This window comes from Eurosta solidaginis, chromosome 5, assembly GCF_040869045.1.
Source record: "Eurosta solidaginis isolate ZX-2024a chromosome 5, ASM4086904v1, whole genome shotgun sequence".
NCBI classification, from domain to species: Eukaryota; Metazoa; Arthropoda; class Insecta; order Diptera; family Tephritidae; genus Eurosta; species Eurosta solidaginis.
The window spans coordinates 254552131-254576713 of record NC_090323.1 but is presented as its reverse complement, the minus strand read 5'-3'; the positions used below and the strand labels follow the sequence as shown (position 1 = coordinate 254576713).

Below are 24583 nucleotides of genomic sequence, written 5' to 3'. Positions count from 1 at the left end.
TGGAGCGGAAAATGAACCTGCTGATATCTCTTACATCTCGTTTAGCTTAGAGCATGGCATTCACACAGGTAGTGCGCGACTATTTCTTTGTGCCGCCTCTCCGAAGCTCCTGCAAATGCTGTTAAAAGTCATTCCGATTCTCTTAGCATGCAGGTCTAGCCAGCAATGGCCCATGATTATGGCAGTGATCATAAAGATTTCTTTTCTTGACCTATTTATTAGATCCTATTTTGATCTTGCTATCGTAATCCGGCTAGGTTTGCTTGTTAAACTTGCAGATGTCCAAGGAGTACCAGCTAGAGACTGCTTACTCCTTGAATTTGTTTTTATGCTTCTCTTGATATATTCTCATATTGAGCTCTTTCTTTCTGAAGGATACCGCACCAAGGAAAAATTAGGTGCCTTTCGAATAGTTCGCAGTTCTAAACTGAAAACACTCTAGCTATGTGGTAGTACTCCCATTTAAAATACTTCCTACGCTTGATGAAGGCCTCAGAAATTGTGAAAGACTGCCTGTAATAAAACAAGTCTTCCGACGCTGGGATACCTCTGACCACTACATTAATAAGTACTGCGTTATTGATTTGTACAAACGGAAAACTTTAGCTCGGCGGTTACTATCGGCTTTATAGAATAACAATTGTAAAGGTAAGCCAACGGAAAAAACTCCCCGTGCAATTGCTAAGAGAAGAGAACGAAAAATTGCACTGAAGATGGCACAACGCTGAAGCCGGTGTATCTCTAAACCGAATTTGATAAGGGATGGGGGAAAAACGGTCTCTAGAGCACAAAGAATATACTCTGGGTGCTTTTCAAAATATCGACGTAATATTTAGCAGGAGATATGAAAACACCGTTTTCAGCATTCCTTCATTTGGGGAGTTTTCTAACGCGAATATGTGCATTTAAATTAGTTTGTAAAGGAAAAATGCAGAAGGCAGGCATCGGACGGCCTCGGTTGTCTTTTACAACTGAAAACTCTTCATCTGTAGGACTCGAAGCTTCTCGCCTGGGTTTATACACTGCCTGTATGTGATTGGCGTGATGAGATCCAGTTTGGATGTAATACTAACTAGTATTTCGGCCTCATATAACTATAACTTGGATCTCCATATTATTTATAAATTTCCGCACTTGTTTTAATAAATGTATAAACCTTTGGCGATTAAAGTACCTGTCCTTTTGCTTCTGCTTCCATGTCCTATTGCGATATGGCATATAATCCTATCGTTTTACTCTATTGCTAAGCCAAAAAGGTTACAACAGCCCGTCCCATATTCATATTCCCAGCACTATAAATACTCGAGTTTGGCACAGTAAACTATTCAAATTTAGTATTTGTAGGTCTGCTCACATCACCTCATCTATTTATTATTATCATCGGCTGATAAATGCCCTTAAACCTTTAGCGTGACAATGTTAAAGTTTCTATTAAAGCTTTTTGTATATCCAGCTTACGAATATAGGAAAATTAAGTCCCACAGTGTTCAATGTAAGTACTTATGTTTATGTAAATATTTATAGGTGTCCACATACATACATACACGTGTTTAAGTAAATGGAAATGAACATACGAAATTTTTGGCACAATACTAACGAGTAGCATACATTGTTTATGTTAATTACGTTGGCTGTGTACTGGAGCCAAATCAGCTTAGCTCGCGTCGGTTCATTAAGCGAACAATGAACCAAGTTTGTTTATACAATGCAGTAGTGATTATTTGGCTTTAAGAGGTTAAGGAAGGTAAAATATGCCAAATTGAAAAATTTATATATAATTTATATATACGTACATATGCATTTATTCTTATCTACGCGATTACATAGCTGAAATATAGAGCCATATCTCTGAAGACGACGAGAGAAATATGGGAGTATCAGGAACTTGCACCCGATTGGGGTATACCGTAAACCAACAGCCGGGAAAAGTTAGTCCTTCTGGCTTAGTTCGATCGCACATAACACTGGCACGACTCCAACACATTTACGACCGTGCCTCGATTACTCTATACCCTATTTTAAATTAAGCTTCAACTGGCTTGAGAGAACCTCATAGGCACCATAACCATAACTAAATTAACTAAAACCTCAATGATCCCGTCCCCAAACAGATATCGATATATTTTGATGAAATGATATTTACTACATCAGTACTGAAGAGAGTAGAGATGTTGTTGCCATACCAGTAAAAAAAGAATCAGTCCGGCCCTGTGCAGAAAATTGAAGCAGAAGTGCCAAGGATAGTGGACCATGGCATAAATATCCGAAATAATTCCTAGCTAAAGCGACCTTCCAACGTGTTTGCTTGGCGCTTCGGCTCAAATCAAATCTCATGAGGTCACGGTTAAAAGCCTAAACTTTGGAAATAAAGCGGATGTGTGCGAAAGCTTCTTCAAATGCGGCCACTTCTCTCAATAAGAAATAATGATAGAAAAAATATTTGGCAAACTTTCGCCTGATGGTGTTATGAAAAGATAACCTGCGGAAGTCATAGATGGGACACAGATGCCAAAGCACTGCGCTCCGAAATTCCGCGGCTTCTTGCCTTATATTGGCAGAGTATCATTTACACAGTGAGGTGGAAATACTGTGCATAAAGGAGGGAAACGAAGGGCTGAACAAACAGTTTCTGTTAAATTCCCTAAAACCTGGGCATCCTAATAGGCATCTGATGGAAGAGAACCAACAGAGCATAAAAATACCCTCAAAGTCATCGAAAAGGAATGGTTCTCTGTCGATAAATGCCCGGCCAGCGCCGTTCTCAATGCCAAATATGCGGAGCTCGCAGTTGAGCAAAGCAAACTTCCTAGGAAGCGCGCGTCACTTTTATACAACTTCTGAATTATTTAAAGTCTTACTTCTCTAAAATCAACCTGGGCATATGCAATCTATGTCCTGCAAGTAATATATCCCCACTTGATACAATCTTTTTAATTGAAATGTGGAGCAATCACCTCTAACATAGTGATCGCACCTACTGGATGGGGTGAAAAGTGAAAGAAAAAGATGCGGTCAGCAGACACGCGAGGAACACATCAAAGGAGAAGGTGGCGGTTTAGCCCAGTAGCTTGAGGGATCCCATATAGCTCACGTAGCATGCTTCTATACCTTAAATACAGCTAAACGCCATCCAAGGTGTGGAAATCTGCTATCTCTAGGTGTTAGTGGGAAGCTTTGAAAAGAGAAAGAGAAAGTGCTACATTTGGTGAGACTCGCAGTGAAGCTTAAAAACTCCGATCAATGCATAGAGGAATTCTTTCTGTGGTTACTTTCTTTTCTTTTATTCAATTAATGGATTTTTTGTTCACAAAAGTTAGTATTTTGAAGTTATTATGTTCTTAGTTTTTTAAGACTCCCTAAGTTATTAAGTGTTTAAGTTCTTAGGTCGTTTATTTCCTGTTTCTGGAAATTTGTAAGCCTTTGAGTCATTGCTTTTATGTGCTTTTGTTCGGATATAGAACTCCAAACCTATGAAATCTTCCAACTCAAAAAGCTTCTTAATTTTTGATTTTTCAGCTTTTAACTCCGTAATCAAAAGCTCTTGATTCCTTAAGCGCTTTACATAATTTATCAAATGGAAAGCAAGTAAATTTCGATTGCATTCAATACTGGTATATTCATCCTGCGAAACCACATTTCAACGAAACTTGAAAAATAAATCTCAATCTTGAACACTTACATTTCAACGCGTTCGACTTTAATGCCCCATGCATCAGTTGCTTCATCCAATTGTACCTAAAAAAAGTTGTATGTGGTTGCAAAAAACCGTTTTTCCATAGTCAAATTCAGCAATGGCACATTTGTTATATAGGAAGGATGCATTGTTGGTGTAGCGTTGGCATTCGTAAGCAGTATTGGCGTTAGCGTACAAAGACAAATAAAAGCAAAAAAAAAAAGTTAGTTTCAAATTTTGTATTAAAGTGTTCTTTTTTAGGCAATGTTAACAAATAAACAAACAAATTTTACGATTTTTTATGAGCTCGAAGGATGCGCATAGACTTTTGTTGGTTGATGTTGTCCACTTTATGTCGTAGCTTATCAGCTTAGTATTACTCGTAAAATATAATATTTGCTAAGTGGATGCGTTGTGCTTGATGTCGTTGAGCACTACGAAGACCGGTTTTTTGGTCTTTGGGCGTTTTATCATATGTTATGGCTAAAAACTTAGAGCATAGCAGCTTATTCTTGAAGTAACGAATTTTTTTCGCCATAGATTAAAAAACATTACGCGTTTTGCCTTTTCCATGTCTTCTTCAGGGAGTCTAGTAGTCATGTTTTAAATGCCCTTTCCGACAACCTTTCTGTGGGAGTAAAACTGTAAAGATTCGAGGACAAAATTAAATTAGACAGGAACTTTTGGTTATAATATAAATTTACGTTTATTTCACATTTACGAAGTACTTGTTGAATTCATGTTTGCTATAGAGATAATACAATACTCCAGATCATCGATAACATTTGAATGTATGCTTTACAAACATAAGGGGTCCTACACATTGCAGACAATATAATTTTACAATTTTACACGAATATGTCAGAAAAGGAAAAATTGAATTATATGCTTAACACGTTGCCTGAGTCGTTGAGCTACATTGGAGATTTGATCGATACCCTCAAAGAGGAGGACAAAACTGCAGACTACATAAAAAATAAAATAGTGGCTGTACTGACCACATAATAAACGATGAAAACTACTTTGAAAATTTTAAACTATTGTAAAAACCGGTTGATGTATATCTAGGAGATAATAGGGTTGTTAAAGCAACAAAAATGGGTAATGTTGTAAGCTATTTTGGAGCGTTTGGAAAAATAAGTTGTATCGAAATGCGAAATGTTTTTTATATAAAAGATATGAAATCAAATTTGATCAGTTACAGTAAATTAACACAAAATAACATAGTGGTATCGAAAGAGAATATTACCAAAATTGTTAACAATCGTGGTATAGTAACGGCATTAGCTTTTAAAATAAATTGTTTGTACATAATGAAAAGTAAACTAAAAACGTGTGAACCGGTTGTTAATTTAGCAAATAAAAATACGAAAAATATGAGCAAAAAGAAAAAGTGGCACCGATTGTTGGGTCACATAAACTTTAAATATCTAAATGTCATGTCCAGGAATGCCAATATAAATGGAATCCGAGTTTATGAAATGTAAAACATGTATTGAGAACAAAATGCATAATATCTCTTGTGAAAATAACAGACGAAAGGCCAAGGATTTGTTGGAAATTGTACACACTGATATGTGTGGACCGTTTACAACAACCGGCTTCCGAGGTGAAAAATATTTTGTTTCTTTCATTGATGATTATAATAAAATAGTTAAAGTGTACGTTATGAAATCTAAAGCGAAAGTATTTCAGTCTACTGTTGAGTATGTAAATGAAAGCGAAAATTTGACAGGAAAAATAGTCAAGTTTTTGAGATATGATAATGGATCAGAGTATTTGAATGGTATGGTTTATAATTTTGCGAAAGAGAGAGGTATCGTTATAAATAATTGTCCAGCATATGTTCACGAATTGAATGGAACCGCGGAGAGATTTAATATAACTATAATGCATATGTCCCGTTGTTTATTGGCTGAAGCAAATTTAGATAAAAAGGCCAGAAATAGTTTGTGCGGCAACATATTTGAAAAACCCTACTTTAACAAATACTATTGAAAATAAAACGCTTTATGAGATATTTTTTGGAAGAAAGGCGGATGCTTCAAATTTGAGGTTATGCAGCAGCTAAGTTTTTGTCAGGAAACCAGAACAAAAAAGAACATCCAAATGGGATAAAAAGGCAGAGTTGGGTATTTTGATAGGATACAGTAGCGTTGGGTATCGTTTTCTTTTAAATAATAAAGTCATAGTTGCTAGGCATGTAGAGTTTGTTGAGGAAGACGTTAAATGTATTGGTTTGGACGGAGATGAGTCCATAGATGAAACCAGCGATGTTAAGGAGGCGTGTAAAGTTGTAAAATTATATTACCTGCAATGTGTAGAACGCCTTATGTTAGTAAAGCATACATTCAACATACAATGTTATCGATGATCTGGAGTATTGTATTGTCCCTATAGCAAACCTGAATTCAACAAGTACTTCGTTAATGTGAAATAAACGTAAATTTATATTATAACCAAAATTTCCTGTCTAATTTAATTTGTTCCTCGAATCTTTACAAAAACATTGCCTTTGCGGTAAGAATTCTTGAAGATTATGTATGGCTGAACTAGGTTCCACGAGGTTCAGGAGGACACCTGGCATAATATTCATATCAAAGGCAGGAAAAGCTAGTTATTGTAAGTTGAACAACTGTAAAAAGAGGTACGTCATAGAGATGGATCTTACAGCAGACGCTAGACATTAATCCACTGCATAGACGTCTTTACGAGGGACCTGTAGAGCCCATCACATATGCCTATGACTCTTAATTAATCATGAACAGTAACTGCTAATAATAAGTTTTCTGGTGGAATGGTGCTATGTAATGTACGCGTCAGCATTTCTGATGCAAAATGAAACCACGTGAATGAGTGCACACAAGCGGGAAATGCCTCTGACTGCCACTGGACACTGAACACTTAACACCCATTTAGTGGTGAGCTAATGTAAGAAGGCGGCAACAAGGCCAGATTTCATACATTAGCAGCGTCTAATAATCAAGAGCTGCGGATGTAAACGGGCGCTATACAAGCGGGTAACTCATTATAATCACTGTGAAGCGGTCATCACATAAAATCTCATTTCAATTACATCCACAGACACGCCCATGATAGGGCGACTCTCCTTTTTTGATAAGGCATAAGATTTGCCGGCATACGGCTGGTTAATCTTCTCATAAAGACACCTCCGCCATGCAAGAGATGTCCTGGACGAAAAATGGAAGATATTCACATACACCTATGACATTTACTCGAGTGGCCGTGCACATAAGCGTGATTCCGTTATGGGATTTACTATGGGAGTGAGACTTTTGCGAAGAAAAAGGTCTCGCCACTGTAAATATAAAGGCAAACTTCTAAGCTATTAATTCATCTGCAAACATGCACTCATGTTGTGAAAGACGGAGGGTATGCCTGTAGTGTTACAGATGTGTGTACGCTTCCAGACCCCAACATCGATCGGGATGACTAAGTTTACTCGTCGTAGCTAAAGTCCAACGCACAACTACGCGGCTTAAGGCTTTGCGGTACGTTTTTAGCCACACGAGAAAGCTAGAAGTCTAAAAAGACTGCCAATAACTTTGTAGCTCAGCAGTCGCTATCGCTCACACAGAATATAAGTCAATCCATTGGAATGCAGGAGTTGTGTGAGGCTATGTCTATGGCAAGGGCGAAACGCGCCCGCAATCCATGTCGCTGGAATACATCTTTCCCCACTCGACTATGATAAGGTATCCTTTTTAAAAAAGCCATTTAAATACGGCTGGAGGAATTGGTAAAATGCATGCAGAATATAATAGGGCGAATGCATGCCTGACGATAAGAACCTAAATATTTTTTAAACTATCGATAAGCATGGAGATCCTGCAACTGCGCAGGAACCAGTTTTCTTAGTATCGCAAGCGTAGCTAAGAGGAAAATTCGTCAGAAGAAGAACTGGCAGATATCAACTTTTGGTCGATTTTTAAAACTCTCCGACAGCATGAAAAGGAGCTTCATACGCCGTTATTCCTGAATTTGTGTTTCCCCGCAAAATTGTAAAGACTATGCAAACTCACGTTGGTCAACACGACCAGTTCAGTCGGAATTGAGAAGGCATCTCCGAGCTGTGGGCACCGCTACTGCTATCATGTGTGCTTTACATTATAAGCGTGGGCCACCAATATTTTTTTTTGTTTTTGGTATAGTGAAAATATTATTTAATTTTAATTTTATGATTTAAGCCGCTCAACGCTACTTTAGTTTTTCCAAACAAATCGTATGGGGAACTTTCAAGTTTTTATAAAAAGTGTACCAATAGCTCTTACCCTTAGTACCGAAATCATTAGCTATACATATTCTCATAGGAAATTAAACAGTCTAAAAAAAATATTCGCAGAGTTTTTTTTGCTAAGTTGAATCGTTTAGTAGGTTTTCGAGGTTGAAGATCAATCTCAAATTTTGTAATATCCTATACGATTTGCATGGCAAAACTTAAGACGCGATTATGCAACTTGAAACGTTAAAAAATATCTACAGGCTATCTCTTCAAAATCAGAAGTATTAAAAAAATTTTTTTTTGCCCACCCTAATACATGTAATGTGCATATTCTCCTTAGCAATGTATTTTGAACTTTTCGATTAGTATGTTGTGCAGTTGCAAGTATTTGTTGTTGTTAATGTGATTGAAGTTTGAGATTTGTTTGGCTTGCATTTATTTTATATTCGTTTTTCGTACGCAAATCACTGAACTTTACATCCATGATTTTGGTCATATAAAACCTCCCTACTTAGTATCTATATAAATATTATACAAACTATTTAGTAGCAAAGTAAATTTAGGTCTGTACGAGTATATCTCGATTTATTGCATGCATCATTTATATGCGCTTCATTGCATCAAATAAATTTGACGATTGGGAAGTGAAGGACATTGTGAGAGCTGACCGAGAGGACGAGTCGAATGCATTTAAATGTAAATACGCTAAAATTCAAATGGCTGACGGAAGATCAAAGGACAAAACAATATTTGTAGCATTTTATAGCCAGAGAGGAAGTCGTACGTGTGAAAGAGAAGGCAATTCGATTCTTTATGTGATCCTATCAATGGTAAAATAAAATGAAATTTTATTTATTTTGATTTAGATTTGCATAAAAAATAAATTTACATAAAAGGATGGACAAATTTAAAATCAAGCTATGTTTGCAACAATTGCATTGAATGTGTACTGAGCAAGATTTTTAGTTTTGCAATTTTGGTACAACTCGATATTGTGATCTCGTAGAGTATGCTTTAAACGCTATAGCTTGATTGTCTGTTATTGAACAAGAGGGGATCAATAAGAAATAGTACTTGATCCCTGATACTGCAGATGATTCGAGCCGTTGATATGTTACTCAGTGGAGCTTACTTGTTTGATTATGAAGCCACGACCTCATTCTTTGCCCACATTGACGTTAAAATCGTGCAACACGATTACAAGGCATGGTGGAAATCACATGGCTAGTACTTATCAATCTCATTCGCATTATTTGTCCACGAATATACGCAGATACGCAGATTTGTTGAAGCATCTCGTATTCTTATAGGTCGCTATGAGATATATGCTCCTGTATCTCTCACAATAATTGCATGTTAATAGCTTCATTTTTTAGCTTCCTCTCTTTCTTTGTTATGCAAGGCCCCTTGATGTTTCCTCGACTTGTCGGTAAGCGGCATCCTCTATAAAAAAGAGGAATACTTCACCATAGTCATTATAAGAACTCTTGAACTTAAGGGACCTAGTGAGCATTAGAAGTGCCATTCTGATGCATGTTCTCCTGGAATCATCTCTAAGGTGTTGTTATTACTTGATCGAAATTTAGTTCTTGCCATTTAATTCAACAAAGAACCGGTAAGGAGATTTTTATGGCGTTCTTTTTACAAATTTGGATATAAGAGCCTAGACCAATGGCTCTTCCCTAAGCCACAGGTCTTATGTTTGGCGTTAAAATTAAAACCCATTTGTTCGCGTATCATCCTCTTAATATAAGCTGTGATAGAGTAGTTATTTCGGATTGGTGTTGTCTTGTACCAGTTGTGAGAGTTTCTTTGGGTTACTGTGAGTAGACGGCACTCCGTAACAAACTCATTGATATCTAACGCCCTTACTAATTTTTCATTAAGCTCCGCTAGATGCTGCTGCGTAAAGGCTGCTGCTTGGCTTTACGAAAATATGCATTTTTCCGCCCCTCCATTGTATATTCCTGAAGGGAGCTGTAATTTGTATGTATCGCTAGTAATTTTGCTAGAAAGATACTGGCAGATTTTGGAAGGCTGAAGGATCGTGTAAGCATGAACAGCTCGCGGAACGCTTCTTTTCCGATACCGCATTTCATTTAGCAACCATCGGCGTAGAGTACGCGGATTTTCTTCTCTAAAGTCACCGAGGACGGCAGGGATTGTTTATCTGATATGATTATCTAAGAGAATTTCCAACAACTTCAGCCATAATCATCTGAGGTTTATGGTTGTAGCCTTTGCCTCTTTCATTTATTAATTTTCCTGCTTTAGGAAAGAAGATGCGTTTGATATTTCGTTTTTGCTTTGTGGAGTATAAGGCAGAGTTATACGCGCCCTATAGACCCTTTTCTGCTACGAGATCACTGGATAACGTGGCCTCTGCAATATCACTGTGGTGTTACCATGTGGGTCGGGGTAACTTATATGAAGAGAAGTGGTTGATTGCTAGTCTTATAACTCTCTGCCTATTATCACGTTATGAACTCCCTCGAAGGGATGAAAAGGACTCAGAAGGGTCCCAATATCTGTTGTGACTGGAGCCAGGGAAATGTAAATTCTTAAGTATGTCTTGGGAGTCCTTGACTTTCTATATTGCAAATCCGATTTTCTGAGTTTGAATCGATTTTATGTATACTAAATTCTGAACTTTAATTTTAATTTTCTTAACTTAAATTTTGATTTTGTGAACTTGAATTGTCATAATTGTGTGGGTTTTAATTTTCTGAATTTGAAATTAAATTTGTTGAGTTTAAATTGCAATTATCTGAATTTGAATAAAAATTCTGTGCATGAATTGTAATTTTCTGCGCGTGAACTGTAATTTTATGAATGAGGAATGAGAACTCTGATTTTTTTTTTATTTTTCTGAACTTAAATTGAACTTTTCGGAATATGACTTGCAACTAAGCTAAATTGTAAAGTTAGGAGCTTGAATTGTAGTTTTCGGAACTACAATCGCAATTTTCAAAATTTGGCTTGTAACTTACTGAATTTGAATGGCAATTTTCTCAATTTAAATTGGAAATTCTGAATTTAAAATAAAAATTTTCTTAATTTAATTTCAAAATTCTGAATTATAATTTTGAGTTGTGTTTTTATGAATTAAAATTGGAAATTATGAAAATTTTAATTTTCTGCATTTCAACTGAAAATTCTGAGTTCTAGTTGCAATTTCCTGATTTGGAAATGAACATTTTTTGAACTTTATTTGAAACTTTCTGAATTTGAAATGAAATTTCTAAATTTGAATTGTGATTTTCTGAATTAAATTTGGAATTCCTGAACTTAAAAGCTTAGTTTTCTGAATTGGAAATTATGAATTATTGTTGTAATATTTTGATTTGAAATGAAAAATCTGAACTTGAGTTGTAATTTCTTAAATTTGAAATAAAAATTGAGAACTTGAATTTGGGTTTTCTAAACTGAAATTTAAAATTCTTAACTTCAAATAGTTTTTCTTTGGCTTTGAATCGGAAATTTTCAATTTGAGGTTAGTGAATTTGAATGGAAAATTCTGAATACAAATTGCACCTTTTTCAAATTAAACTTAAAAAGGTAGTGTACTCTTTAAATTTAATTTCGCTCCAAGTTCTACTGAGGAGATCTCAAATATAGACTAGTGAGTGGCATATCAAATTTCATATGTCAGCCATAGTACAGGTTTACAAGTATGATATGCATGAGAAGGAAACAATTCCTTTCTCTTTCTAACACACTGCCGTTTGACACTTCGGTCAGTGTCAAACTATTGTGGAACTCAGTGGAACCTGCGTGGAACATGCGTTTGACACTGAACGAAGTGTCAAAATTACCGGGGTTGCTGTCGTGGAAAGCAACGGAGGGAAACAAAAAAAAGAGCGGAATATCAGAAATGGGTTGCTGTGATGGTAAATTTTTTTGAACGAATTTAGTATGCAAATGAAGTACACCTATATGGGTTCTACAGAAAATTATACAAAAGTCTTGAATTGGGGTATCTGAGGACGCGTAGTTATTCCAGGGGTGGCTTTCCATAATTCGATATCGATCAAGAACGAGTATAAAATAATCGTTTTTGCTTTCCGTAACACAAATTGTCGACGCGTCGTATCGATACAAACTGTTCGATACCAAATTAGGTGTCGAATTGCCTTTTTGAAAGTTATAATTTTATGCCTTGGTGATTATTTAGGGAATGATTTTTTATTCAGAGATTAAGAAACAAACGCTATTTATAAAAGCAAATATTTTGGTAACCCCACAAAGCTTTCTAAACACCCTTTGAAATCTGCAAACTAAAGAGTTCATACCAAGATACGGGAACTAAAATGGCATCATCGAGCGTTCGATATCGACTTGAAGTATCGAATCAAGAGTGTCGACTATCGAATTATGAAAAGCCACCCCAGTATTAAGAAATGAAAAGACGCGTTTTGTCCTGTTATCAATAGTCTAAAGGCGAAAAGGTATTCGAATTATTGGGAGCGAGGCAAAAACGCGTCTATTAATACCTCCCCCAACGGTTTTGGTCGTGTTTTAGCAATCGTCCCCGGTAATAAAGTATCACAATTTGTTAATTAAAATTGTCCAAAACATATGGATTTTAAATAGAGTTGTAACTAAGTGCTCATTTGAAAGTAAATAAGGATATTTCTTTGTAAATTTACGATAAAAATTTTACGCAGTTTTCGTTAGCAGCTACTAAACTTTTCTTGGACCTAAGAAGTACAACAGTGCCAAATAGCATCCACAAAAAATAAAAACGAACAGGAACAAGCATTTTATCAGGCGAGCGTGGCTGTGTATGTGCGTGCTGCTACATATCCTACTTGTAGACCTGTACTATGATGTCGGCTGCCGTTTTAAAAACGCCTTATTTCAAAATTTATTTGAAGAACGCTCTCTTTCAGAATTTTATTCAAAAATACTCAATCTAAAAATCTGTTTAAAAAATGGCCTATATGAGTATTAATTCAATTAAATTTCACAGAAGATAATACGAGGTAGGGCGCTCTTCAACCAAATTCTGAAATAGGGCACATTCAGTCACTTAACCTGTACATGTTTCTAGATAAACTTTTATTTTTATTTATCGCACATATATTTCTCATTTTTATGACAGAAAAATCGGTTGATTGCTTGCATGTGCACACGTTTTTGCAATATCAAACAATCGCTGGCTTTTAACTACAAGAGTGCTACGTATCAACAATTCAAGCATAAACAAAAAAATTGTCAAAGCTCACAACAAAAAAAAAAACAAAGGAAAAAACAAGTAAGGACTGGACTGTCTTCGGCTGTGCCGAAGACTTCATACCTTTCATGAATGGGGCTGAACAATAATCTTATCCCGTTCGTAATCTCCAAATAATCGGATGTATAAGATAAGAAATATATAGTGAAAAGATGCATATATCTAAACGATTTTTAAGATGAATATAAAATAAAAAATAGGTAGGTACTTTGTGTGAGGATGCAAAGCTTTACGTTTTTTGTGGTCTGCATGTAAAAACTATGACTGCGAGTCACATATTTCAACAATATATGACGTAAGCGTAACTATTTGAGGAAATTTGATGAATTTTGAAGCTTCTAGCCGTAAAAAAGGGGCAAAAATGAAAGTTTATATGGGGTATATAATATATACACCACCGATCTCTATGATTTTTTCAGACAAAAATATATGCTACATACGTAAGAATTTGGTGAAATTTGAAGCTTCTAACTGTTAAAATATTTTTAATTTTTTTTTTTTTATATACTATATATACCACCGATCTTTATTTATGATTTTTGGTATATATACGGAAGCCTCTGGCTCTTAAAATAGGGCAGTAATTACGAAAAGTTTCTTATCTGAACAATCGGTTGTGGGGATATATACTATATATACGACCGATCTCCTCAATTTTTTCAGACAATAATATGTGCAATATACGAAAGTATATGGTGAAGTTTGAAGTTTCATTCTGATAAATTGAGGAAGATGTGACAAAAATCCTCTTTTTCTGAAAAATCGGTTATATGGAGGATATATGCTATAGCGGTCCGATCCGGTCGGTTCCGACAAATGTATAATCGGACACCCAAATTCACCCGCTCACCAAATTTTATCAAGATATCTCAAAAATTGAGGGACTAGTTTGCATGGATAAATCAACTCAGCTCTTCATCCTGATTATTTCGGTATACTTAATGGTGGGTCTATCTATTTTCCTTTAAGGACTTACAATTTTGGGATTCGTGACGAAATTAATATACCATTTCATTTTCATGAAAGTTATAATAAGTATAAAAACAAAATCTCTTTGTAATGATTTTGACATTTTGTGTTGTTGAATATAAATACAACGAAACAAGTTGCTGAGTGTTGACTATGCTTGAAAAGCGCTGTTAGTTAAAAGTTTGTCATATACTAAAATTGTAAAATTTTTAACAAATGCAGAAAAGTGGCTTCATTTAAAACTTTAAAAAAAAAAAAAAAACTTTGTTTTAGCTATTTATACGTCTTGTTTTCATCCACTCAATCGCTTTACAAAAAATAGCAGAGTTTGTCATTCATAGAACATATTCGATTTTATTGATTTGACTTAAACTATTTATTTAATGCATATCGCTTTTACTTAGTTGGCGCCCACCTCAGCAGTCCACAATTTCGATTTATTATTAAAGTAACTAAAGCTTTGCATATTTGATGTGGGAGTGCACAGGTACAAATGTTAAATTTTCCTTTCTTTTATACTTGTATATAACACATACACACATATTGTCGTACACCTAGAAGGGCATATTTCATTTGTAGAATAAAAATTGTGTCAAGTGTGTGCTCGCCTGCAACATGGCTTAAAGGCATTAGTCTTTGCACCTGAGGAAATCTTTTTACTTTGTATTTGTAATGTGAGACAAAGTGCATAGTGACGACAGCAAATAAATATCAACTTTCTTTATGTAAATTTATGTAAAGGCCTGTGGGAAAATTTAAGTTTAGAAATTGAATGACATACTAAGGAGTACAAAAGAGTAATTAGCTAAAGGCAACGAAGAAAGTGTGAGGCGCATTACTTATAGAGTATAAGCATTGGTGGGATCAGGTGCAGCATTGGCTTAGTTATGATATTCCTCAATTAACGGTAAATGTTATACAAGGAGGGAAAAGCTGAGGAAGGGTTTGAGAAAAGTAATTTCACTAATAATAAAGTTTGGAGGGACCGTATGTTGTAGATATGAGGTGCAAATTTGTATGTTGGCGAGATTCATTAGAGCGAAAGAAATTTAGGACCAGATTATGTTTGACGCCGTGACACTGTGCGTCGCACGCTCTGTCATTAACATCTACCACTTTGGCTCTTGAAGTGCTCGAGACAAAAGTTCTATGGAAGATGTATAGTCCTGTTCGTGAAGCCGATGGCGAGTATCGAAGGAGGTATAATGATGAGCTGTATGTGCTCTACGCAGATATGACGATAGTGCAGTCAACAAGAACCCAAAAGCTTCAGTGGCTAGGTCATGTTATGTGAATAGACGAAGACGTTCCGGCCAAGAAATTATTTCAGTCGAGACTACGCAGTTTGAAAGCAGAGAAAGGGAGAAAAATAGAATTAGCTGACATATTTTGTTACTAACTTTATTGCCGTTTTGAAAGCTTTAATTTAGTTACTAAACGAAGCCTCACACAACCGCAATCTCCTTATATTAAATTTAAGCTTGATCGAAAAAATTACTCGAATTCACCTATATTCCTAAAACTATGGATATATCGATCAACCACTATAGACCGAAATCTTGTTGTAAAAATTTTAGTTTTAAGACCGTGAATAACCTTTGGTAAGGGGTGCCAAAAAGGGCTGTTTTCACATAGATAGAAATAAGTTGAATTTGGCAAAGAACTAACCGCTTCGGACCCTCGATATTTCAGTAGCACACTACTTGGGAGTATCAAAGGCAGATGAAATGGGCAATAGGATTGGACACATGAACGGAAGTCTAAATGGAAGGGTGGCAAGAGGAAGGTAAGGAGTAAAGAGAAGGGAAGAGCGAATGGTAGTGGGAGATCGAGAGTGGGAAAAAGGGGAATGAGAGTAATAACAAAGAGTAGAGGAAGAGGGAAGTTATGAGTGTGAGCATGTGAAAGAGTAACAGTAGGAGTACGTGGAAATTAGAGTTAGTGAAGTGGTTAGAGTAAGAGGAAGAGTAAGAGTAAGGCTATGAGTAATGGTGAGAATAAGAGAAAAATAAAAGTGATCTTAAGGATGAATTTGCGAGTAAAATTAAAAGTATGACTGATCGAAAGTATAAGAATAACCGAAATAGTAAGAAAGGAAGTAAAAACAAGTAAGGAAGGCTAAGTTCGGGTTTAACCGAACATTACATACTCAGCTGCCAAATTACTGCTTGCAAAACTTTTAAATTACCTTATTTTAAAAGTGGGCGTTGCCACATTTTACTAATTTCCTATTCTGCGTCATAAGGTCAACCGACCTACCAAGTTTTATCGCTTTATCCGTCTTTGATAATCAATTATCGCACTTTTTCGGTGTTTCGAAATTTTTGATATAGAAAAAGTGGGCGTGGTTATAGTCCGATTTCGCTCATTTTAAATAGCGATCTGAGATGATTGCCCAGGAACTTACATACCAAATTTCATAAAGATACTTCAAAATTTACCCAAGTCATCATGTTTACGAACAGAAGGACGGACGGACGGCATTGGCTAAAAAGATTATGAGGAAACTTTCTGAAATACAGAGATGAAAGCCAAACTTTTGATAAAAACGAGGTCTAGGACTAGACTAGGATTGCAAAAACCGCAGCTAAATTTGGGTGTACGTTAAGTGGGTCCTAGAAAAAACTTTTTTATTTTTCCAAAAATAGCCGAAGCTGGTTTAAGTGGAGCTTCATCTCTGATATTGAGAAGGTCTATAATTTTTTTTAATGTTGTTTGAATTGAATGACTTTCATGAAAGAAGATGCTGCTTTTAGTGGCTTCAACTATGCAAAACCGACTTCAGCCATCTAAAAGCTAATAGCGGAAATATAAATATAATGGAGCTAAAAAACTAACGAGCTTACAACCAACAAAAAAGTTCGCTGTCTTCAGAAGGATAAAGAAAAAAGTGTTCCGAGGCCCTCGCAATATAACCTTCAAAGTTTTTTCAAGCTTAGTTTTTCTTATACGTCAATCTTATCAGAATTCAAAGTAGCTTGCAGTAAAGCTTTAACTCAGTTTAGTAAATACAGTTGCTTCAGCGTGAGAGCAAAAAATGCTCCCCTATTCACTATCAGAGAAACGTTCAGAATACGAAGTAAACCAGTGATCGACTATTTCTTTGTGTCTTTTATCTATCTTTTGTAAATTAATTTATAAAAAAAAAAAATGGTGCCAAAATACTTCGTGGTTAGTTATCATAGGGTTAGTTATTTTAGGAAACGGAGTCCTAGGAGGTCATATGACGGGGTACTTTGGGGCCACCAAACCAATTTTTTTTTCAAAGTTCTAAAGAACCACATTTTTGTTTGCAAAGTTAACTTTGACGGAAATATTCTAAGCCCCTTAACCCACTAGGGCTATAGATGCCCTTGGCGGTTCCTCTGCTTGGCTGGTGAAAATCTAAATATATAAAATATTTCCCAAATCTGAGGCTGGAACGAGGCTAATAGAAGTAAACAAATGTATATTCGTAATCTTTGTTTAAATTGTTCATATGTGATAAACTGGATTTAAATGAACTTTCCTGCAGGGTGACTTTTGAATTTTGTGTGACTTTCGCCATTATTCACAAATGTAACTTTATGCAGACATATGTATACGTGAGTGTGTTTCATTTCAGCTGCTATGCTCAAGTTGATATTTGCTTAACTCAAACCAAACCCAGCCTTCGTACAACAAACACACAAAAAACAATTTACATACACTTGGCAAGTTTTTAGTTACTCAGCTGAAACTTCTTTTTGTTTAACTTTGGCTTGCCACATCACGTCTACGCTCCATTAGCTGATATTTGCGCGCTGACTTTATAAACGACGAAGATGAACGACTTTCAACACATATGTACATGAAATGACGTATGTGCTGCTTGAATGTGTGTATGTGTAGTACAAGATGAGCAACACACATGCCGTAAGTTAATCGGTGAGAGTGGCAGTGATGCAAGTGACACTGCGTATGAGTAATAATATGAACCGACCTAAGGGTTTACCAATGTTGACGTTGATATCGTTTGTATGTCACATTGCTGCTGCTAACTCAAATGCTGCATGATGTGATGAGCTGAAAATGATAGCAAAAGCAATGTTTTTTGTTAGTGTAAAACTTACCTGCATTGTGCCGGAAATTGTCATACGTTCGCTGAGTATCTCATGCAAATGCCGAGTTCCCATTGTGTTTCGTAGAGTAGTCTGTGCCAAAAGTCTGGTCGAATGGTGAGCGTTCTCCACGTTCGCTATAGAAACTGTCGCATTCGAAACGCGATAATAAACCACTGCATCCACCGAGACGGTGACACTATCCTTTGTCAGTACCTACAAAGTGGCAGTGGTTGGGTTTTTGGTTGTTTGTTTTGCTAGCTTTTAGCTAATTTCTGTTTTTTTTTTTTTGTTATTCGTTTTACTTAAATGTTTTTGGTTAGTTTATGACTTTGTTTTCTAAATTACTTGAAATAAAAAAAATTCCTAGCTTTCACTGTCCTCTTCAACTTCAACTGTTTCTTTATGCTCTATTCTTCTTTCATAATTTACCAATACATACATGTATGATGTGTACTCGGCAGTTTATATGTTTTAAGGTGAAATTGAGGTTTATATACTTATGTAGATACATAAAATCAAACGAATGTGTCTTCATATTTGCTCGATGGTTTCCCTTTCATATATACTACAAACTTATATACATAAGTGCTTACATACTCTACCTATGAAGTCTTCTCTACCTTAAGATAAATACAAAATTATGGACATTCCATATGTATGTGTACTTCTGTATGTGTTCATGCATGCGCATCATATGTGACAATTTTTAGCGAGCTGTGTGCACATTTTCATCTTCATTTTCATTTAAATTTCCAGATGTAAATTCAACCACATTTCTTCCATATAGCACACATTCGCCATCTTAATAATGTTTCCTACTACAGTGCTGCACATAAATATAATACAAGTAATGTTGTATACAAGTTCTGGGACTGCATTTCACCACTACCATTTTACGGTAAGGCTGAGGAGACAGAAAAAATCCACGAAGAAACAAACGCTTTATTGATAATCAGAATCTGAAAACACGCTAAGCGTAAAGTCGACGAGCTCGGTGAAGGATCGGGCTTCGATAAAGAAAAAGAGAGCCCTGTTACAAAACTCGACATCTTTAAGAGTTATCCAGCGATTGGGAGCTGTAGACGACTAAACGGACAACGAGAGCGTGCGCTTGGCATGAGCTCAAAAGGCAGTGGAATTAGATCAAAGTCAGCTCGCTGTGAAGGACTTTGCTGCTAGCAATCCCCCACCGAATAAAGTGGGCCTGGGCGGGAAGAGGTGGTAGCAATTGACCGAAGACGTTCCACTACTAGCACGATGAGGCAAGCTCCTGCGGTAATAGAACTAAGACTTCTAAATTTGTAAGTAAGGGTGAAGGAGGAACTTCAAATAGTGACAACCATGTACCTCGAATCCCCGAAGAAAAGTAGCGATGACTCCTGCTTACTGGAATGAAGCTGTCCCTGGCTGTTTTTTTTACTAGCTTTCAGCTACCGAGGTAAACTTAATGCCAGGTAGTAGCCACAGAGACTGATATTATAGAGGACACATATGTGGTGGTCTAGAACATAGTTGTGAAATTTTGTCTTAACAATCAGAGCTCTGCAAGAAAATAATGAAATAGTGTTCCAAAGGTGACGCATTAATAACTGTATTGATTACCTTGATTTCGCCAGCTGCATGTGAAAAAAATCGAGTTCGTCTGGCTGGCGTGGGACTTCTACTCTTTCGCAGTAATTAATAAGGGCGAACTATAAAAGCTTGACAAGAGTTACAGAAAAAATTAAATCAAGATTCCAGTAGGCAGTGCCAACAGGGTTCTTTTGTGGACTTAGAGGGGTCTTTAAGCAACGTTTAATTCAGGTGCAGATCGCATAGTTTCCGATTTTGCAGCGACTATTTTCGGGCTTGTTTTGGACTCGTTTCTTGCCTGTTTCAAGTTCTTTGTGGGACTCTTCTGCGATCGTTTTATTTTAGTACTATTTCGAAAAATTAATTTATAATTTTGAGGACCATATTGGGACTATTTCAGTATTATTTCAGGACACAGGGCTGTTGTCGGGATAATTTTTTAAGAAAGTTTACGTTTTTTTTAAATTTGTTGTTTTAAATTGTATTCATAAGTCTATAGACATAAAATTTAAAAAATAGTCATTATTGAAGGTTAAGAAATAATTTGTCCAAACTTGTCCTCCTCTTTCACTTATAATTATGTTTAGCGCTGTTAAATGCTTCTAAGATCCAGCATGTGCATCTGCGTTAAAAAATTCTAGCTCTTTCGCGCTTATTATTAATATAAAATAGAAAAAAAAGAGAGCAGAGCAATGCAATTTCGCTTTCATTTGCATTAATTTGCACGACAGTATAAACAACAACAAATAAATTTAAAAAAAAAAAACAACATTATTGATGCGATTTTGTGGTGCGAATTGCAATGACAGGACAGACAAATTTTATTACGTACATGTGCATAAATATGTCAACATTTGCCTATAACCAAGGGTGTATGTATTTTTTTTTCTACCACTCTATTTAAAATACACTCACACACAAATACTTGATGTTGCCCTTGTGTTAGTGCATGTTATACATCGCCATCGAACATCGTCATATGTTAACGGAAAAACAACAAGGATACGATTTCGCTGTGACATTTATGTAAATATTTATTTTGCATTTTATTTAATGCAATGACTATGATGCTCCGCTCTTGATTTATGTACATAATGAATCGTGTATATTTATTTATTTGCATACATACATATAATGAAAATTCGAAAGTTTGTGCTGGAATTTGTTGTGATTAAATTTTGTTCTTATTTTCGTTTTTTTGTTTGAAATAAATTTTTATAATGACACGTTGCGGCAAATGAAGTGATTTTTGTTACAGCGTGCCATTTAAATGAAGATCGAAATAATGGTTCAACTATATGGTTGGCTCATCTGTACAAAAACAAAATATGTTAGTTCAGATTGCCAAAATCTGCGTGTTGGTGTTGGTGCGAATGGTAAGGAATGGAAACATAAAACTTAGCAGTTTTTGTATGTTTGTAAGAAAATGTTGCCAATGTGTTGGTTTCATTTTGAGTTTGCCATTTCCTTTTGACAATCCCATCGACCACGCAATGAAATAAATAAAATAAGCTGATGAGATGAGCCAACCATATAACTGAGCCATGATCGAAATGCATACAGCCAAGGCCAAATTAGTAGCATGTGTTGTTGCTTCTTCTTGTTTATTTGACATACAACGCCTTGTACAACAATTGCCGTCTTTCAGTGAGTTTTACAGCTCCGGCTCATGCTCAATTCTCACGAGAGTGCTCATTGAGAGACTTGAGAAGCAGATGTCGTGAAATTTTCGCACACGTAAAATGTGATAGGCAGATGCGGCGAAAGGCTAAGCAGCGACATCTATTTTTGAAAAAGTAGGTATATTGAAGGCCGCGTTGCCAACTTAAAAAGAAGTAATTAACAAATTATCTGGATCACAAATTGAACCAAACTTCTATATGGATTTATCTGGCTCAAATCGTTGTTGTTGCATTTACATGCAAAATTATTTATCTGGCTCAGGATTTTGCCACCGGATGATAGCTAATATGTCATTAATTGAAATCAAGGCGAATTCAGTACCAGGTGTTGTTATCCCAACATCTGATTGCTTCTTCTTGATTATTTTCCATACAGCGCCTTGTACTTTAATATATCAGTTAATCGAAATCAATTAAAATTATCTTTTGACTTGACATTCTTCTGCACGGCGGTTGAATTCGCTTTGCCATCACCTTGTATAGATTCGCCTTGGACACCACAACTAAACGAATTATATTTATAGCGTTTTCTTTTCTGCAAAAAGTGTTACGCTTTTTGTACGCCGCGCAAGGGTTGTAAATATATTTTGTTCTATTCTAAAAAGCAGGTAACGCCTTTACGGGGTATTTCGTTCTTTTGTGAAAATTGTTGACTGCTCGCAACGTAAAAGCGTTACAATTTTACCATGCATAAAATGGCGGTGTGGCAGTGCAATTTATTTTCTTAACTTCGCAAATTTTTAGCGAAGAATATTGAACTGAAGGAAATAATTGCTAATGCATTTTTATTTTCATTGACAGCGCGTTTCTGAAAAACAGCTAATACACGGGGTAGCCATTTATGTTTTTTGCATGCACTATAAATGTTGAAAATTTTCTGTGGTAAGAGTAGCTCTATTAAGGCTTTACCATTTACTTTGGCAACAATTTATTTCAGAAAAGAAAACGCTATTACACTTACGTAAGTGGTGAAGGGTAATCTTAGTAGATACATACATACACCAGAGGTAAATTTTTTTGTTTAATTTTCTTAACACCCTGTTCGTTAAGTGGGATAACCGTATGTACTAAATTCACTCAAGAATATAAGGAATATCAGCCAATCTCGTCTGCTATTTCGAAAACGTCCAATCTCAGAAAACTTCTGAAAAACGCCCTATCTCAGAATTTGGCTGAAGAACTCCCTGTTTTAAAATTTTTTTTATAAACACCCAATATAACCTCAAAATGTATTAAAGTTAGGCTCAGGTAGGGTGGCCACCATGGTATTGGTGTGTCGTACTCCCCCATCACGCGGAAAATCCTGGCCACAAAGGTTGGCCAAAGCAACTTCAAAAACTTGCAAAAAAATTTTTTCAATTAGAAAACAATTTTTCTAAGCAGGGTCCATCTTCATCAGTGGTTCGGCAAAGGCTGTAATCCCAGTTGACAAAACTCACAGCATTATCCTATCATACTGCCCCAAAAACGTGTCTACACTTGAAGGAAGGCTCAGTGAAGGGCAAGCCAAGGAATGGCCGCCAAAAGGGATCAGCAGAAGCGCAGTTTGAGAGCAATGTTCTTTCCCTAATTAGGAAAAATCGATCCATGTCAATTAGATATGTTGCTGAAATAGCCAAAACCACACTTGTGTAAGTCACACGAAACATGAAGAGAAATGGTATTAAAACCTGCAAAAATAAAAAAGTTCAAATAAAGTGACAAACAGACTTCAAAAAGCTTTTCCCTTGGGCAATGAAACATTATAGTGTAGACAGAAAGGATCCTCCTCTATTGTACGCTTATGTAGATTCTCCTTGGGTTCTTGTTCGGTCAATTGCAATGATATAAAAATCGTTCATACCACGTAAAATGTTAAGGTTTTTTGAACTTTTAAGCTGTAGCACGATGGGTAACCCAAAAGCTTCAGTTTGAAAGTCCAAAAAACTATAAAAGTTAACCTCGCTCCACAAAAGGGTCTGGACATTTTTGTAAGGGTGCACGTGGGCTCTGTTTCGAGCAAAAGTAAAAAAATCGATCCCGATGGTATTGCGAAAAAAAACTTTTAATTGGCATTTTTTTTATTGTTTATTGTTTTAAATTTTTTCCAAAAAGATTGCGATTTTTAAAGCGTTGCTTAAAATAAAGAGTATTTACTACCCTATAAAAAATATACAGGTCATTTTGTGGTGCAACGTCTATTTTTATGCCTTTCATGAAAATGAAATGGTATATTAATTTTGTCACGAATCTCAAAATTGTAAGCCCTTAAAGGAAAAGAGATAGACCCACAACTAAGTATACCGAAATGATCAGGATGAAGAGCTGAGTTGATTTAGCCATGTCCGTCTGTCCGTCTGTCTGTTTGTATGCAAACTAGTCCCTCAATTTTTGAGATATCTTGATAAAATTTGGTGAGCGGGTGTATTTGGGTGTCCGATCAGACATATGTCAGAACCGGCCGGATCGGACCACTATAGTGTATATCCCCCATACAATCTATTTATCAGAAAAGAGGATTTCTGTCATATCTTCCTCAATTTATCAGATTGAAGCTTCACCATATGCTTTCGTATATAGACAATATTGTTGCCTGAAAATCTCGAAGAGATCTATCGTTTATATAGCATACAACCGATTGTTCAGATAAGAAACTTTTCGCAATTCCAACACCATTTGAACAGCTAGAAGCTTTAAATTTCAGAAAATGCTTACGTACATAGTGTGATGAATATTAGAAACACTAAGGGATAATATCATCCCTAAGCCGATACGAAGCAGTCAATTGTATATACATAAAGAGATCAATAATTATGTATACACATACATACAAGCAGCGGAGAGATACTCACAAAAGTATGCAATCATCAGCGAAGTAGTCTTCACATATAAACGCGCATATGGCTATGTGAGATGCTATAAACGTGCATCTGTAGTTTATAACTGGTAAGTTTATATCTGGTAACTAAGTAGTAAATTCTAGAAGAAGAAACGCGAACGAGACAGCAGAGAGTGTAAAAGGAGCGAAAGCGGAGTAAGCAGCAATCAGTTTGATTTAAGCACGCTATTGGTTGCGAAGTACACGTGTTATTGTGAAGTACTATAAAAGTAGTCTAATAAAGACCATTTTTGTATTATTGAATATTG

At 35.9% G+C, this 24583-nt stretch overlaps 1 protein-coding gene across 22 annotated transcripts in view; it reads right to left on the bottom strand.

Annotated features, from left to right (window-relative positions):
- The window catches only part of LOC137253265 (band 7 protein AGAP004871), a 264640-nt gene that overhangs the window by 11871 nt on the left and 228186 nt on the right, over nucleotides 1–24583 (bottom strand). For all 22 annotated transcript variants that reach the window (XM_067789873.1, XM_067789870.1, XM_067789871.1 and 19 more), the window contains 2 exons: nucleotides 18213–18416; nucleotides 3680–3735 (listed from right to left, as the gene is read on the bottom strand). In XM_067789873.1, coding sequence (XP_067645974.1) covers nucleotides 3680–3735; nucleotides 18213–18416 — 260 coding nt within the window. The remainder of the gene's footprint in view (nucleotides 1–3679; nucleotides 3736–18212; nucleotides 18417–24583) is intronic.